We start from the raw sequence: 17,810 nt of genomic DNA on the forward strand, positions 1-17,810 counted from the left end.
CTCTCCTCATTGGCTGTCCCTGCCCGCTCCGCCTCGCCGCGGTGCGCGATAGGCTCCGGCCCATGGGGGGCGGGCGTTCCGGCGAGGGGCGGGGCGGACGAGCTCGAATCGGTGATCTCCGAGCTGCTGCCGGAAGCGGCCCTAGGGAGCCTCCCTCGTGTCGGGCCATGGCCACGGCCTTCAGCAGCGACGGCGAGACCGCGCTGCGGCGGCAGCTGGGACCAGCAGCGGCGCCGCGGGGGGACCTCGACAGCTTCTACGAGATGGGCCGGGCTGCTGCCTTCGTGCGGGAAGGCGGGTTCTGCAAGGTGAGCGGGGCCGAGAGCGGAGCGGGACCAGGGTCTGCGAGCTGCCCTGCTTAGTGCTTCAGCCTCTGTCTCGCCCCAGATTGCTCTCCAGTTTCCTGACGAGCTCCTGGCGGACGCGGTGGCAGTGGCGACCCAGATGGAGGCGGCAACCGGAGCCGAAGTGTACGTCCTGGGAGATACTACGTACGGCAGGTCGGCGTGAGGCTGTGGAGGGGTGTGCTGTCCTCTGCGGACAGGAACGGAGCTGCTTGTCGCTTACCTGGCAGGGCCGTGGGCCGGAGCTGCTCCGGCTCGGGACAGCGGTGCCAGGGAGGAAGAGCTCCGTGGCGTGTAGCCCGTCTGAGACGGGGTCCTCCCTCCCTACAGCTGTTGTGTGGACGAAGTGGCCGCCGAGCACGCAGGTGCCGAGGCGGTGCTGCACTATGGCCCAGCTTGCCTCAGCCCCTGCAGAAAGCTCCCGGTGCTGCACATCTTTGGGAAGCAGCCCATGGACGTCAGGTGTTGCGCAGAGGCCTTCCGGGAGCTCTACCCAGACAGAGAGAGCCGAGTGGTGGTGCTGAGTGACGTGGTCTATGCCCATGCGATGGGTGAGTGCTGTGGACTAGAGAGGGGGCCCGGGGAGGGCGTGTGGCTCTGGCAGCGCTCAGAGTTCTGCAGAGCTCGTAGGGTAGAAGCATCGTCGGGCAGGCAGTTCCATCCTTGATTCCTGATCTCTGTTGTCTCCTACTCTGTTGTCTCACCTTCGTAGGAGAGATCTGTGGGCGTGTTTTATCCTCACTGTTGTCTCCCTTCAGGTGAGCTGGAACAGCAGTTGTCCCCTGACTACCCTAATATCGTCTTCTCCAGGGTGGTGTGTGGAGACCCACCTGGCCCTGCACTGCCTGGAGACGTGCGACAGTTTGGCCGCCAGTTCCCAGTGGAGGCACCAGGAGGGCTGCAGGACTGTGCTATGTTCTATGTGGGAGCTGAGGGCCTGGCCCTCACCAGCTTCATGCTGACCTGGAACTGCTGCCCCTTCAGCTCCTTTGACCCTGCTACCAACTGTGGCCGCCGTGAGACCTTCAATGTCAACCGGGCCCTGATGCGACGCCTGTACCTCGTGGAGCGGGCCCGGGATGCCCAGGTGGTGGGCATCCTGGTGGGTACTCTCGGTGTGGCAGGCTACCTCACTGTGTTGCAGCACCTCCGAGAGCTTCTGCGCTGGGCTGGCAAGCGCAGCTACACGCTAGCTGTGGGGAAGCCAAACCCTGCCAAGCTGGCCAACTTCCTGGAAGTGGACATCTTTGTCCTGGTGGCCTGTGCTCAGAACTCCCTGCTGGACTCCAGCGAGTTTTACCGACCTGTTGTGACTCCCTATGAGCTAGAGCTGGCCTGTAATCCAGGCCGTGAATGGACAGGGAACTACCTCACTGACTTCCGAGACCTGCTTCCAGGTAACAACTAGAAACCAACTGCCCAATGCTCCTAGGATGCATCCTGCCCTCTCCTCCCTGGAGGCCATGGTTGCCGTGGCTTTGTACCAGCCAGAGGACAAAGGTGAGCGCAATCCTAAGGTTACTGTTTCCTGGCAGGTGCCTGTGCTCACGTTGAGCTCCCAGCAGCTGTTCACGTGGAAGAGGCTGTTCCAGACATCTCGCTGATCACCGGAGAGATGCGCGCTCTCCACTGCCGTGACCCCCCAGCCCCTCAGCTGCCCCCCAGCACCGCCCTGGCCTGCAGGGACCAGACACAGGCTCTCGCACAGATCAGCCCTGCTGGTTCGTGATTTGGTTTTGTAGTGTGGCTGAGCCCCAATGCAGGGGCAGTACCATGCCCCTGCTCCCAGTAACAAATCCCATTCTCTCTCTTCCCAGCCTCCTTCCTGGAGTCCCGCAGCTGGCGTGGCCTGGAGCAGCAGCTGGGGCAGACACCTGTGGCCAAGGCTGTGCAGGGTCGACGTGGGATTGCCATTGCCTATGAGGATGAGGGACGAAAGCAACCCTGATGTAGCAGCAGCATGGGCACCTAGCCAGGAGCAGGACGCTATTGGGACCTAGGTGTTGCCTGCCACCTCGTGTCAAACCCGTGAGACTGGACCCGTCTGGACTTACCCTCAGTTGGCACTTTGCTGGATGCTGCCTTGGATCAATAGCACAGTAGTGGGAGAGCAGTAGTTAACCTGTGCTCAGGCACCCTAGCGTTCCCGGGCAGGTGTGTTGCCAGCTGTGAGGCCCAGGGAGGTGCCTGACTCAGGGCTCCCCAGTCCAGGGCAGCTTTGGCTCTACAAAGGTCACATCTTTGCACAAATCAACATCACCAGGTTTCAAGCCTTGTGTGGAATACTGCTAAGTAAAGTGAAACTGAAAAGGACTTGAGTGACTCATCTTCTAGAATAAAACATGGTCTGAGGAGCACAGATGACCCAGAGTGAAGACACAGGCCCTGCTGCCCACTTGGGTGCAGCCCTATGCATCAGCTAAAAACAGCCCCAGAGAACAGCAAGCTCCAGAATTGAAAGTCTGTTTGCAGGTTGGGCTGGGGAGCTAAGGCAAAAAGTGAGGGCTTGGAGTATGAGCAACCCCTCACCTGCTCTGCATAACAGAAGGGGGGAACATGCATCCTGTGCTGCAGGGAGGACCCTGTGTTTTGCAGGGATGGACTCTGGCCCCTCCCGTGTGGGACAGAGAAATACAACACAATACTGTTTTTTGTCATCCCTCCTGTAGCCAGTAGGGGACAGGAGATGTTGAAGCATCCCAGCTGGTTTAACTTCCTCCCTTGGGCTCTTCTGCAGAGGCAAAGAGCAGGCAAAGTCCAGGCACTGCGATAACAACAGCCACAACATAGAAATATTCTTAATATAATTAGGTGCAGGGCCTCCCCCCTCCCAACCATACACGTACAAACGAGCAGGGGGCAAGCCCCCACACCCAGCCCACCACTGCCACGGACACAGGGGCAGCCTCCCCACCGCGGGGCACAGGCACCCGCGGGGAGGTGCCAGGGAAGGGCTAGTAGCCCAGGTGTGGGGCAGCCCATGCTGGAGCCGTTCTGCCCAGGCTTCCCCCCCTCCCTGCCGCCGCCTCCTGCAGCCGGCACTCCAGTCCCCTGCGAGGGGGGCACATGCTAGGGGAAACAAAGATGCTGACACCAAGATGTGGCCACCAAATCTAGCTGGGGAGCATCCTTAGTGGGTTAATTCTAGGTGGAGGATTATTCTACGAGCCGTACTGCAGCAGGGTAGGGAGGATGGGGGTGGGGGGGCTTCCTTGCAGGGAAGAACTGGTCTGGGCAAAGTGTCCACGGTCCTGTCCAGGTGCTCAGTAGTCTGCTGTGTACTCTGTGCCATGCAACCCTCGGCACAGCAGAGTGAACTCCTTCACCATCTCCTTCACTCGCCGCTTGTTCACACGCTCTCTGCTAAGACAGAGGGAGGGGAGAAACATGAAGCAGAAGGAACATGCCAGGCCCAGTGGGGAGGGATGTTGTTCCCACTGCACAGCCACCACAGGGAGGGGTGCATGAACCTGAGGATTTGCTGGCTGAAGTTCTCCTTCTGCTCGGGGGTGATGCGGGCTGAGGGGAAGCCATCTTGCTGCATGGCCTCCTTGATCCAAACGCTTAGGTAGCTGAAGCAGTGCTTGTTCAAGGCAAAGAGGATTTCTGCGAAGTGATCCATGAGGCTGCGGGAAGCCTGGCCACCGACACCCTGCCACAGCAGATGGACCCTGCTGAGCCCTCCATGCTGCTCTGCCTGCAACCCACCCATGCTGCTGGGCTCTCTGCCTCCGTTTTCGCAAGGGTGCTGCTCAGGAACAGAGCCCACAGCTGCCCCTTGTCTCTCACCTCCAGCACTGCCTGGAGCAGCACTTTGCCATTCTCGTGCACGACCTGTCCCACCGGGGCAATCTCTCCGCAGCGGGGCAGCAGCTCTGTCTGCAACACAGATCCCAACCCACTCAGTGCCAGAGCGGGCCCCATACCCAACCTGCCCAGCCCCTTGCCCTCCCATCTCTCAGTGGGCTGCACCATGCCATAATACTCACAAAAAAGCCACAGGATGCTTTGACAGTTGGGGCCTCAGGGAACTTGAGTGAAAGAACACCTGTGGGCAGAAATTGCTCAGGTCAGCAGCTGGAAACACTTTGCATTAAGCAGCCCTGTTTTGCTCAGCTCCTGGCTGGTCTGCACCTAGCTCCACAACAGGAGCAGGCTGGCTTCTCTACAGAGTGCCTGTGGTACTCACCACACTGAAACACTGCTTTGACATCCAGGTTGCTACACAGGAAGAGGTCCGGCTTCCTTTTCAGAGCCTGCAAGGCACACAGACAAGCAGCATAAACCCAGTGTGGCAGAGGCAGCCAGGAAGCCTCCAAGGAACCTGGTGCTCCAGACAGCTTCTGCCTGGACACACACTTACCTGGGCACACCCACAGTAAATGTAGATTGACACAGTACAGCAGGAAACAGTTACTTCCCGCCCCCCCCCCCCCCCCCCCCCCCGAAAAAAAGTCAAACAGCCAGTTTGCTGTGCTCAGGCGCCACCAACCCCAGGACCTGAAGATAGATGCCAGGGCAAGGTAGACACAAATGCTTCAGAAGAGGGCTCCTGGGCATCAGCAGCACTCCCAGGACAAGGGCAGCCACATATGGCCCAGCAAAAAAAACCAATCACCTCCCTGCTTTGCTCCTCTCTTGAAGATGCTGGCATACCTGGGGTCACAGCAACTGGTTCAGGCAGTAACCCCAGACTGAACTAGCAGCTCACCCTGCCTGGACTCTAGGACACAGATGCTCACAAGAGGCCAACATTGCTTAGTAGTTTCTGAGCAGCAAGTCCAAGATCAGAAAACCTTTATATCACACAGCAATCCCACAGGCCTCTGTGGGGGTCAGGCACTGCTGCTGGGGACACCCAGAGCTGTGGCACCTCATGAAGTAGCTCAGTCCCCACTGTGCTGGCACTGGGCACTTAATAGACAGAAATGTTTCAGCCTGCACCTTCCAGTCCATTTGAAGGATTTCTACTGAGCCATGGTGAGACCTGCTATGTAAGGTAGCTGTATCTGTGCCAGACGGTGGCCATACCTGTGCCTTACCACCATGCCCACTGCTGTGGACTACACTAGGGATGCCAGCCACACTTCCTGTCTTGCTGTCACTGCAACCATGGGGACAGCAGTCACAGCACTGCAGTGGCCCCATGCTGTGCCTGGAGCTTGGCGAGCAGGATATCCCTGGGCTGAGCCGTGTGCAGGGGCACTGCCGCCCTCTGAGCCTGCCCTCATGAATGAAAGGAAGGACTGCTCCTGGCCAGCAGTACCCAGGATGCATGGCCATCTGTCCACAGCCACAGCCTCTACTTGGAGCAAAACAAACGTACTTTCCACCCCTTCTCGTCCAGAGGAAGTCCATGGCCATCTGCCCAGTGCAGACAACCTATGCGGGAGACCAAGAGGCTGGGGAGTAGGTTTCAGGGTCATTCCATCTCTTTTCTGATCCTTTGCATCACACTGCAAGAGGACTCAGGTTTGGGCACTGAAGGCATTGCAGCACCAGGTGGAGATGACAAGATGGTGCTTCCCTACTAGATATGAGTGAAGACCTTCACGGGAGCAATCAGGTGCCGCATTATACCTGTGTGCATATACAGACTGTGTGCACCAATTCCTCCTGATGTGCTGGCACCAACATCAGAAGGGTAGCTACTGGCTGGGCAATGGCTTAGAAACACATCCACTCATCAAGGCTGCTGCCATTCATCTGGTCCCAAAATGGATAAATGCTTTCAAGAGATGTAGCTTTAGCCACAGGAGACTACCCGCACTGGGGCCCTGGTGCAGTGCCCATGAACCTCTAACCCAGCAGCATGCTGCTTAAGGGCAGCTGACTCACATGATACCACCCAGATGTGGTTTCCTCTACCCTGCCTCTCCAAGGGGATAGTTTTAACCCCAGACCCACAAACTGCAAAACTATTCTGCTGCTACAAGAGTCTTTTGACATGCTCAGGTTGCCACCTACCTGCAGGGTGCTTCTACCAGTCAAACCAGACCTGCAGCAGGCAGAGCCCCACCAAGTTCTCCTGCAGCTCTGGTGCACCACCTGCTCCTCACTCAGGCAGTGTCATGGGGGAAAGTGTGACAATACTGGGAGGAACACCTCCCACAGGACACCACTGCCGAGGCAGTGCAGAGTGCAAGGCAAATCTGGGCACACCTGGACATGTCTAATGTAGACAGAAATGCTTTTTATCCCCATGAGATGGGGCCCTATGGAGTTTCTCCCATTAGCCCTCAGCACCAGGTAGGTCCAACTGCTCTTTCCCAGCACCAAGAACCCTGCTCCAGCTCTGGGGCCAGACTGTGCTCTCCACCTCCTGACAGAGCAGCTCTGCTCACATGTTCTCGGATGGGAATAGGTCTTTAAATGCTTTCATATGTCCCTCCACAGCCTCTGCTGTGATAGCCACTGCAGAGGTAAGTGCTGACTCTCTGCAAGCGCTGTCCTGCAGGCAGACACAGAAACGTTCTTCTCCGTGGCACTTGAGAGACCCCCAGACTGGTCTTCAGAGCAGGCTCTTCTGTGCCTGGCTTTTCAGAGGCAGGCAGGCATGAAAGTGTCAGCAGACAGCGGAGGGCCTACACAGCCAGCTCCTGTAGCTCTCCCAAACACAGATCAAGCCCTTGTGTTCAGCACCACCACCTCTACTTCCCAAACCACATACCTGGTGGAGCAGAGACTCCAGCCTTGGAAAGGGCATGTGAACTTGGCCAGGCACCAGAGCCAGGGAGAAGTCAGTCCCTGCCTGCCAGGGTTAGAAGAAACCAAGTCCATGTTCTCCATAGGGCTCTATAACTCCAGCTGGAGCAGGTGTGGTGGAGAGCTCAAAGACTTCTGTGTGCAGTCTGGACCAGCCCACAAAGGCAGGGAGGTGGGGCACACAGTAGCTGGGCCATCACATATCAGCCTTGCATCTTCTGCCCAGTGAACCCCCAATTGCCCAGTCCAGCCTGGGGTTCCTGGTCAGGAGAGGTTGCCACAGCATTCCTGAGCACCAAGCAGCATGGAGCCCTGCCAGGGTGGGTGGATGAGCCTGCAGCCACCAGTACAGAGACAAGCCAGAGAGCTTCAGAATCCTACCTGCAACTGGGAACATGCATATGGGCGACACATTGGCCAGGGAGCAGGTGACAGCTCCCTAACACCAGAACCTCCAGTCTGTGATTGCAGATGCAGACTGAGGTGCAAGCCCCAGTCACACACCCCGGTGGAAGATCTAGATGCTGCAGTTGTGTGGCCCTGGGCATGGGTGCTCCAGCTGCACGGGCAGCATTGAGCCCTGCAGGCCCTCCAGGCATGATGCTGGAAGCTCAGCTCGGGCACAGCAGCAGCAACACTCTACACCATTCCCAGCACACAGCAGAGGAGCAGGGGAACAGCTGATGTCAGATCTTAATGCAAAGTACTGTTTCAGGCAGCCTTAGGGCAGACTGATGATTCTGTACTTAGCCTTAACTAGTAATGTCAACACCAGGATCCCCACCATGCCTTAAAGATGTTGTTTAAGCCAACATGCTCTCATGATGAGCCAGCTGTCAAGAGTGGATCACCAATTAACAGGGTGGCAAAATGATCAGCCACACCAACCGGGCAGTCTCGCAGGCTGTGACCAAGCCCAGATATACACACTGTAAAATCAGCTGAAATCCTGTCACAGAGAGAGTTCCCTGTAAGCTCAGGACAGAGGGCTGGTGTGCAGATATCAGCAGATAAAAGCTGCTTCTGATTCGTCAGAAGAGAGCACTTGCTGGCAGAGGGAGTGGACAAAAACACTGCTTGCAGGGAGAAAACATTAAAACTTGAGACAGAGGAGATGCTATTTCCATCAGAGTGATCAACCACAGAAGCACACAGTTTGAGAAGTGGGAAAGCCTCCAGCCTGACACACTCTTGGGTCCAAACTCGCTGCTGCATTATTTAACCAAGGGTGCCACAGGTGCACTAGGCTGGGATGAAAATACAGGTTCTGACACATGAAAATCCTATCTGAAGGGACTTGCAGTTCTCTCCAACTTTAATCCTTGGATCTACAAATGCTCAACAGCATCACCAAAGAGCACAGTCCTCTAGAAGAGGGCAGGCTGAACACACCTGTGCCATCAGACAGCTCTTGAAGTCCTCAGACTAAAAAGCCAAGCAGGGATGGCAAGGCCATTTCTTGATAGGCTTCAAAGCATCCTGCCAGCTAATCAGTCTGGGAGAAAGGGCAGGCCAAGGAAGAGGAGAAAACCTTGAAACAAGTCCTATGTGTGTGAAGAGAGGACAGGGATTGACTCCTTCAGTGTCTGTGGGGTTGCTAGAATAAAAAGCCCATGAAAACACCAGGTCTTGAGTGGCTGTGCTTGGTGGCAGGCTGGTATCACACACCTCACAGTGATCTGTGATGGAGCAGCCACGGAGGTAAAAGCCTCCAAGCTGCTCCTGTAACAGAAAGGACATGGACTGTCCAGAGACCAGCGTGCCAGGGACCGGTCTGGCTGCCAGTCTGCTGCCGCAGCTCTACCTACAAATCCCGCCCATGAGGGCAGCATGTAACAGCTTTCTAGCAGCCAGGACTGGGGAGCACTTGCTCTGACAGAACACCCCACAAAAGCACAGCATGGTTGCACTTTTCTCTCCAAGAGACCATAAACACACCATGTCCAGACACAGAGAAGGACCCCATGCCAGAGAGAAACTCAGCACGTTCCAAAGAAACAACAGCTTTGGAACTCTATAGGAGTCACCTAATCCCTTACCCACCTGGCAGGATCACCTCTGCCTGACCTCCAGGAGCAATAGGCTTTTTGAGTCCTTTCAAGCCCTTCAAGCACAGAAACTCCCTGAGTGACCTTTCAGTGCTTCCCCACACCATTACAGAGATCTCCTACCCTTTTACATGATTTCCTCCCATGACTGTCCCACTTAAGGAGAACCAAAAAGGGTTTTTAACTGACTACTGGGATATTACCTTTCACGCACCCCAACACCCATGCAGCTCCTCAGGCTCCCATCAGCCTTTCCTCCTCACCATGTGTACAAGTGCTTTCTTCCCAGGTGCTTTTTCCTGTGTTCCATAGCCTAAATGTAAAAAAATGTGCCCTAAACCTGGCACAGTCCTTGAGTGGAGGTCCTGCCAGCACTGAGTGTGCAGAAGTTCATCTCCATGAACTTCATGCACAGACTCCATTCACCAATTCTCTCATCACATTCAAAACTGTTGTGAAGTTACAGCTTCCAAAACTGTCATCGGCAAAAGCTATGGATGCTTTTTGGTAACCTTGAGGACATTTTATCTTTCAAGAGCAAAAGTAGGGGAAAAAAGACTGTGATACAGCTTGTGAGACGCAGTGGATCTCAGTAGGGTCTGGGCATCAAAGAGCAGACCCTGTTTGAGGGCTGAGGTGCAGCTCCCCTCACCTTCTCCATCTTGCAAGACTCATGCAGGGGCCGAGCTGCCATAGGAGGGAGCTAGGGGCTTATCACTCAGCCATGCCAGGCACACCTCCTGGGCAAGGGCAGGACCCTCACAGCTCTGGCAGCTGACTCAGCATGTGTCACTGCCTAGCCACCAGGCCAGCACACAAGGTCAGAGGTCATTTCATCACAGAAATGAAGCAGAAAGTGACTTTGCTGTCCCTTCTTGCCACTGACCCGCTCTCTGGGTAGGTGAATGCATCTACAACAGGGCCACTGAGTGCACTGAGGCTCACGAAGGCTTTTTCCTCAAAGGTCAAGGCAGACTGAGGAGCATGCCAAGCTTGTGCTGCTCCCAAGAGGTGTGTATACACATAAGCATAGTGCTTGCCCTGCCTGCCCACCACCAGCAGTGACATGAATGTCAACCCCTGACCCAGCCCACAGCCCCCGGCACAACGATGCAAGCTGTTCCTGTGTGTCACCAAACCCACCACCCCAAGAGGCTGCTGGGGCAGGAGGCAGCATGGCACCCTGGCAGGTCCAGATGCCATCACAAGCATGTTGCTCAGAGCCAAACCCTGGCAGCTGCCTGCTAGCAGAAGCAGGGGCTTCAACCCAGAAGGCAAGGCAGCCAGCTCAGATCATCCCCGCTCTGGAGGACCCATTGCAGGGCAGGTATACGGGGCAGAAAACGTCCACTTAGTGCTCTAATTTATCTGTCACTCAAAGGTGACTATGGCAGCAGCCTCAAGTGCCCCATACCAGCTTTGGCAAGGCAAGGGGGTGGCAGCTGGGCACTGCCCTGCAGAGGAGGACACTGTCCTGGGGATGGTGTGAACCCAGAAATAAAGGAGAATGTTTTGTTTTCAACTTCCACGGAAACAGATGGAGAAACTCGATATTCAACTAAAAGGAAAAAAAACGTTGTCAACAGAAAGCTAAAAATAGGTTTAAATTGAATTAAAAAGAGAAAGAGAGAGAACAGAAAGTGAATGAATAAGAAACTAAAACACACCTGTGCCAGGAGTTGCATAAATGAATCAACAATATCAGGATGATCCCTGGGCCCTAAAATATAATAAAGATGTAACTTAAGAGAAAAATCATACAAACAGCAACTCAACATCATATAGTTATGTGATACAGAAAGAATTTACAAGTGAAAACAGGAGTGTAAGGGAGAAGGGGTGTGTAGGGAAGGGGATGGGCAACATGAGCAGCTTGAAGCAAGTTAAAGAAACAAAACATACAAAAAATCATGAAACTTGGAGAACCCAAGAACAGAAAGAAACTGCAAAGGAAAGGGTCTGAAGCCCCAGGGTCTCCAGCTAGCACCTGGGTGCTGCAGAGCCAGGGAGGAGATCTTCACGTCCTTGGAGAGGAAAAGGAGGAACAACTAGCTGGGCACCATCTCCACAAGGAGAATTAGAACTTTAGCACTGTGGGAACTGAGCGGGTTGTCTTCAGAGCACTGTTTGGTCCTAGAAGGTAACTGCGAGTGAATGACAACACCAGCAAATGCTTGACACACCCGGCCGAGCTCAGGCGTGCACATGCTTGTCATCAGCACCAGCTGCTCAGGAGCCCCTTGCACAGTCACCCTTCCAACCCCGTTCCCAGATGTTTTCCAAGACCCTGAGTCCAGGACCTTCCTGGAGATCTCCAGCATCCTCCTGGGAGAGAGCAGCTCAGCGTTCAGTGATCTCCATGCCATCACCACTCACTCTGCCTTGGTATCTGACTGTGCACAGACACATCTCAGCCCCTTTGGGGTCAGCTGTCCCCCCACCTTCTCCCTCCCGTGGCTCAGCAGAAGGGCTCGCCCTACTCAGGGCCAGCTGCCTACCGAAGGGCACCCATAGGGGTGAGTGGGAGCACACACACCTGGGCATCCAGTGAGCTGGATGCCTGCTTGCCTGAGCAAAGCTCGTGTCCAAGTGTTGGCAGAGATTGGCCTCTGTTCCCTCCCCTGTCCTCCCGCAGATATGCCTGTTGCTGCCCAGAGGTATCACCGCCTCCCCGGGCACCAAGCCAAAAGGGTATCAGTGTAGACGCATCCATATGCTGCTTGCAGAAGCAAGGACCTGATCTCCATCTCGCTTGTCACTGGCCCCAGTGATACCTCGGCACAGTGGGACTTGCTTGGACCATGGAGTGACGATGAAGCAGGGGTCCTCACACCTCCCCACCTCTTTAGAGAGCTCTGAGCCTTGTACTGGGGACAGCATCACCCTATCCAGCACCCAGCTGTGCACACAGGACAAAACCCCTTGGGGATTGAATATGGAGATGCTGAAGGATCAGAGACAGCAGCTCCAATGTACAATTGTCCCTGTCACAGAGCAACTCACCAAGAGGCTCATGGGGAGTCATGGTGCAGAAGGACCTGCCCTAACTTTGTTCACCTTTTGGTAGGGTGGGTAGTGAGCCAAAGAGGGGCCCCATCCTATGGGAGGATGCCAGCATCCTCATCATCACAGCCATGACTTGGTGGCCAGCAGTGACTCTGAAAAGGTCGCTTCCCAGATGTTCACACACATTCTCCTGCTCAGGCAAGGACTTGATCCCCAGCCACTACAAGCAGCACTGGCCCCCATAGGAGCCCCAGGATCTCCTGGAAACCACAATGTCCCTGCCAAGAGGGACTGGACCTCTAGCTTGACCCTTGCAGCACACAATGTCCACTCCTACTGCAGAAATGGGGCTGCCACAGCAGAACAGAGTCTTGCAGGGGTTTCTGCTTCTGCTGCCCTGCAGGGAAGGTACCCACCTTCCAGGGGTTGGGATGAATCCAGGAAACAGAGATGGCCCCATTAGCTTAGCTAGGAGTAAAAACAGCCATTCCTGGTAAGACGCCTCCAGACTCCATGCATGCAACAGCCTGACAACAGCCCCAGCGCCAGGAAGGGTTAATCCCACTTACCTTGCTGGAAGAGGGTCAGCGTGACTGAGGTAACGAGCAAGAAGAGGGCCTTGATGGGAGGGAAGTGGGCAGGCTCATGAGCAAAGATGTGAACCAACTGCAAGAGAGACAGAACTGAGGCTGCTGCTGGTCCTCTGTGCTCAAGGCTTCCCAGGAAGCAGCAGCCCTAGCCCTGATTGCAGCTCTGTACCTGCCGGGTGAGGTCGATGGCAGAAGCTTGGGGGATGGTGCTGTACATCTGTCCCAGCATCTCACACAGCTGAGGCACCATGGGGGCAAAATCATCCAGGAGGGTCTTCACAGATTTCTCAAAGATGGCACAGACAGACTGTGGGAGAAGAGGGACTGTGTAAGCAGTCAGGATACCTACCTCTCTCAGGGAGCACAGCTTGACAGAAGGGTCCCAAGGGAGGGTAGAGCTGGCAGTGGGGACAGGGACCAGCCAGGCAGAGGTTTCAGATCTACTCTGATACTGGTGACCATGCCCCTGCAACAGAAGATGGTCCCAGAGACCAGGAAACATCCTTCCCACTGTTGCAGAAAGTCTCCTGAAGGCCAGGGGAAAGAGGCAGGTGGGACACTACCCATGGGCATTTCCAGATTGAAAGAACTGGAGAAACATCAGATGACACAAATCTAGGCCAGAACAAAGCTACCCTTTCAGAGAACAGGTTTGACAGACCCTCATCTCTCATGTTCCCACTTGTGGCAGAGCCTTTGTAACTGGAAAAGAACAGAGCTCATGGGGGCACAGACCAGAAAAGAATGGCCAGACACTGCTGGTGACAGCAAGCAGCGCTGGTCCAGACAACTCAGCAGCATACTCCTCTAACAGGGCATCGTCCACCCTCTGTCCTTTGCTGTCCCCAGTTCAGGTCAGCAAAGACAGGCAGGTTTGCAGGCAGTATTAATGAGGAGCCTGATTACCTCCACCACCTGGGCATCATTCAGCCACTTGCTCAGAACCTTCTGTATGAGCTGGAAGACTTGCTGCAGAACAACCACCACCTGTGAGGAATGAGAGGCACTGAAGAGAATTGTTTGCCAAAGCCCTGGGGAGGGTAGATTCAAGACTAAGCATGGCCTGGACTCAGACCTTCAGCTATCACTGCCTCCTACTCCATCCAAATCTTTCTTCCCCGCTGAAGCAGCCTGACATGGCTCACAGCTGGTAGGACACGCTCAGGCTGTCCTTCAGAGCAACAGCCAGCCAAGCAGGATCCTGCAGGTCTCCTCTGCTCCCCTCAAGAGTGGTGGGATAAACTTAAGGAGTTGTTTTAGATGGAATGCACCAGCACTATGCTCTTCATGGTACAGTGTGAATTCCACATTAACTCTACTCTCCTGGCATCAAGAGTGAACAGGCAGGCTTTGGCCAGGCTGTTATAAAGAGTGTTGTGCTGCCACTCTACTCACTGGGTTAGGTCCTTGCTGCACCGGCAGTTTCTTCACCTCATTGTTTTCATGGTCATCATCGTGGTGGCTGATGTCTAAGGTGGTAAAGAGGTTGGAGAGCAGGCCCAGGATGTGGATGATGGCCAGCTTGTTGGAGGGATTGGGCTGCCAGGGAACATAAAGCCAAAGTGTGACATAGACCATGCTTCTCAATCACAGTCATGCTTTTGGGATCCTGAGAAACCAGGACTGCAGAGGCAAAGTGCCAAAGAGGGGTTCCCTGCACTGTGCTCTCTTGAGGTCACATTCAAGAGCACTGCTTCAACACACCAGCCCCAGGGCTACAGTCAGTGGGAGAAGCCAGTTCTGGGTGGAGGTAGCACAGAGGCACTCACCGTTTCATCAGCCAGCTTTTCCAGCTGCTGGATGTAGGGGGTGATCAGGGAGTGCAGATTCTTCAGGATCTCCTCCACTTGCAGTGCAGAGAGCAGGAAACCAAGAGCCTGCATCAGCCACATGCACTGGCTCGTCTACAACAGAAAGGAGACACAACAGGGCAGGTTACTGCCCAGCTTGCAGCCTTACCACACACATGCTAGCTAAGATAGCTTCCAACGGGGCAGCCAGCAAAGTCAGAACCTCGAAGCTGCAGCTCCTGAGCTGCTCTATCTGGGTCAGTCCAGGTGCAGGAGAAGGGCGCAGCTCCCTGTCAGCACAGCAGAACCCAGGGAACAGATCACAGAATCACAGAATTAACCAGGTTGGAAAAGACCTTAGAGATCATCGAGTCCAACCTGTCATCTAACACCTTCTAAGTAATTAAACCATGGCACCAAGTGATGTAAGGTCACCTTGAACCAAGTGCAAGGTCCTGCATCTGGGTCGAAGCAATCCCAAGCACAAATACAGGTGGGGCAGTGACTGGATGGAGATGCTTTGCCACCATCACACTGGCTTCTTCCCAGCAACCCACTGGAAGACAAATTGGTGCCCAGAGATCTCCACCACTCATCCCTCTACTTTGGCACACCAACCTTTGCACAGCCTTTTGCCAGCCCTGACCTCTGCCCTCACAGTCATCTCACATCTTTGAACTTGGTGGGGCTGGGAACTGCTCAAGTTAAGCCTCCTTGGGGACTTCCTTCTCTGTGGGGACATATCCTGCATCGTGACCCCAACCCACATGTGGTGGATGCCTGGCAATGCAGCGAGAGGCTGCCAGCAGGTACTCCTAGCTCCACCCACAATGGGTTCTGAGTTATCCTGGGACAGCTCAACTTGCAATGGCACCTCTTGTGTCCTCAGCAGAGCAAAACTGAGGAGTATGGGGAGGTGAGCAGAACCAGGCAGACATCTGAGCCAGCTCCTCTTACCTTGTGAATCTGCTTCATCAACACCTCCTGCCAAAGAGAAGAGAGAGAAAGAGGAGGTTGAGTGATGCAGACAGCCCATTTCCTTTCAGGAGGCAGGACTGGTGCAGGAGATCAAGATTACCAACACCAGCATAGACACAGGCAAATGAGATGTACTCTCCACAATAGGCAAGGAGCAAAATCCTTGTGCTCTGGTAAGCTCTTCCCTGAGCCAGCCCACTCAGCCACCCAGGAAGCAGAGCTTCTAGTTTTGATGAGCTTGCAATAGGACAAATTGAGGACTCAACTTGAAACAGGGCTTCCTTACTGCAGTGACAGTGTCCCCCTAGGTTCTAAATGCAGAGACTCATCTCCTCCACCAGTCCCTCTCCACCCCCATGCACACTCTTGCAGCTCACCTTAAGCCCAGCCCTTCTCCTAATGCTTTGGGACTCTGAGCCCCATCTGGCTCTGCAGAGACCAATTCAGTCTCCTCAGAGAGGTTTGAACACCAGGATGTACCCCAAGATGCTCATCAGTGGCACCAGCTAGCTGGCACGTGCAGAGATGGAAGGATGCTGCTGCCAAAGGAAAGGACAGATGCCCAAGGTCAACCCCAGCAGACCCCTTGTTAGTCATGTCTGCCACTGCCTGCCATTTCTGCACTCACAGTACAACACAGGGCCTACCACTTGGGTCTGCTAGCACAGGAACATGATGGACAAGTCTCCCACACCAAGTTAAATGCCCTGAGCTGCTGCTTTGCATCCCCCTGCCTGATCTTTGCAAGGGGAAGAGTGTGTGCACAGAGCACATCCCAGGTCACCACCAGGTATCTGTCTGCATCCTGGTCCTACCTGCGATACGGCGACAATGTTGGCAGCATAGGGTGGCAGGTCGTACTTGCACTCCCGGCAGATCTTCTTCAGCGTGGAGACACTGGAGATGGAGAGCTCAGGGTTGCCCAAGGCTTGGAGCACCAGTGGCAACACGTTGTTAATCATGACAGGGTGATCCGCCAGCCACTCGGACAGGGCCCCTGTGCACACAGACAGGATCAGACCACAGAACTGCGCCACAGGCTCTTGCTCCTCACATCCCAAGATGCCCACCTTTGCTTTTCACCACTGTTATTGCTCGGCAGGAGCAGTCTCAGAGAGGTACCCCCTCCCCAGCCCAGCCTGCACACAAGCAAAAGCCTCACCAATAGTGAACATGACAGTGTCAGCAAGCTGCACATTGCTGATGCTGATCCGGGGAATGAGGCCGATGAGCCCTGGCACTACGTCAGAGTAGTTCACATCTATGGTCTCGGCGATGGACTGGAAGCCATAGAGCAAGGCCTCTGTGTGCTGCCAGGGTGAGAGAGGCACCATCAGAGCCACATACAGACCCCTGCAATGCCCACCCTGGACCCACCTCCAGCTGCTAGCTCAGATCCCTTGACAGTGGCTGAGAAGACTAAGGACAGGGAGACAGAATAGTCATTCCAATCCCTAGCAGATCCCAGAGAGCCTGCATGTGGGCTACCAAGGTGGTCATGCTCCTAGCCTCTATCGTACCTCTTTGCTCTCAATGTCCTGTGGCAAGGATAGGTCTCCAGAGGGCCGGCAGCCATCAGCCTGACACCCAAGTCCCCTCACTCACCTGCCATGTGGATGGCTGCTCTGTGTTGGTCAAGAGACGTCCCAGTTTGTCATAGAGGCTGCTCAGGAGCTCAGCACCCAGCATCTCATACACGTACATCAGTGTGTCTGAGATGTCCACCCTGCAGAGCACATAGGGGAGGTCTCCAAACACTGCCACCATTCTCTGCAGAATGCTCCCTTCCCCTCCCACTGCCAGCCAGGGTGCAGGCATTGACTGCGTGAGGATACTGCTCCAGCCTAGCACAGAGTACTCCCAGGGCTTCCTAAGCAGGGCAACTGGTGATATTGCCCAGACATTGTCTCATTTCCATACCACCCCTACAGCCAAAGCCTCCTCGAATCTCCTCACAGCACTCCACCTTCAGGGTGGCAGGATGCTGCTGGCATCCCTGCCTGCCTGTGATAAGCAAACCCAAGACTCGCAGCTGCACCTGTATATCCGAAACTGCTCCTTCTCGTCCGAAGACCAGAAGCCATACTCCTCATCTGATGGGAATTGGGCTTTGTGCAGCAACACGTCCACCAGCTGGAAGTAGACAGGTCTGTACACCTGCTGGTACACCGCCTGCTTGTCTGGCTCGAAGGAGAGGATGTCATCCTGGCAGCAGGAGGAGAAATACATCAGGTGTTGCAGAGGAAAGAAAATGGGGATAGCATGCCTGCTGCATGAGGAACCTGGGGGTTGGTGGGACCTGCCACACTTTGAAAGCTGCAATTTCAGATTCCCAGAGTTCACCTAATG

General features: G+C 55.0%; 2 protein-coding genes across 4 annotated transcripts in view; one reads left to right on the plus strand and one right to left on the minus strand.

Annotated features, from left to right (window-relative positions):
• Positions 1-40: 40 nt before the first annotated feature.
• On the plus strand, positions 41-4,223 carry DPH2 (diphthamide biosynthesis 2). Of its 2 annotated transcripts, none has more exons than XM_064147732.1 (6): positions 41-308; positions 388-500; positions 675-895; positions 1,103-1,741; positions 1,880-2,065; positions 2,162-4,223. In XM_064147732.1, the coding sequence occupies exons 1-6, from the start codon at positions 63-65 to the stop codon at positions 2,290-2,292; spliced, it is 1,536 nt and encodes a 511-aa protein (XP_064003802.1). In that variant the 5' UTR covers positions 41-62; the 3' UTR covers positions 2,293-4,223. The 2 variants fall into 2 exon arrangements, with proteins under 2 accessions (XP_064003802.1, XP_064003803.1); XM_064147733.1 differs by having other exon boundaries at positions 388-470.
• The window catches only part of IPO13 (importin 13), a 31,674-nt gene continuing 16,995 nt past the window's right edge, over positions 3,132-17,810 (minus strand). Inside the window, exons 5-20 of one of the 2 annotated variants that reach the window (XM_064147726.1) lie at positions 17,500-17,666; positions 17,067-17,187; positions 16,624-16,771; positions 16,277-16,458; positions 15,441-15,467; positions 14,463-14,597; positions 14,089-14,232; positions 13,600-13,680; positions 12,863-13,000; positions 12,673-12,769; positions 10,765-10,817; positions 4,534-4,600; positions 4,334-4,392; positions 4,134-4,223; positions 3,815-3,996; positions 3,132-3,707 (exon numbers count right to left, since the gene is read on the minus strand). In XM_064147726.1, the coding sequence (XP_064003796.1) occupies positions 3,608-3,707; positions 3,815-3,996; positions 4,134-4,223; positions 4,334-4,392; positions 4,534-4,600; positions 10,765-10,817; positions 12,673-12,769; positions 12,863-13,000; positions 13,600-13,680; positions 14,089-14,232; positions 14,463-14,597; positions 15,441-15,467; positions 16,277-16,458; positions 16,624-16,771; positions 17,067-17,187; positions 17,500-17,666 (1,791 nt within the window). In that variant the 3' untranslated portion in view covers positions 3,132-3,607. The remainder of the gene's footprint in view (positions 3,708-3,814; positions 3,997-4,133; positions 4,224-4,333; positions 4,393-4,533; positions 4,601-10,764; positions 10,818-12,672; positions 12,770-12,862; positions 13,001-13,599; positions 13,681-14,088; positions 14,233-14,462; positions 14,598-15,440; positions 15,468-16,276; positions 16,459-16,623; positions 16,772-17,066; positions 17,188-17,499; positions 17,667-17,810) is intronic. The other variant, XM_064147727.1, reaches the window with a different exon arrangement.

Source organism: Pogoniulus pusillus, chromosome 8 (genome assembly GCF_015220805.1).
Source record: "Pogoniulus pusillus isolate bPogPus1 chromosome 8, bPogPus1.pri, whole genome shotgun sequence".
NCBI classification, from domain to species: domain Eukaryota; kingdom Metazoa; phylum Chordata; class Aves; order Piciformes; family Lybiidae; genus Pogoniulus; species Pogoniulus pusillus.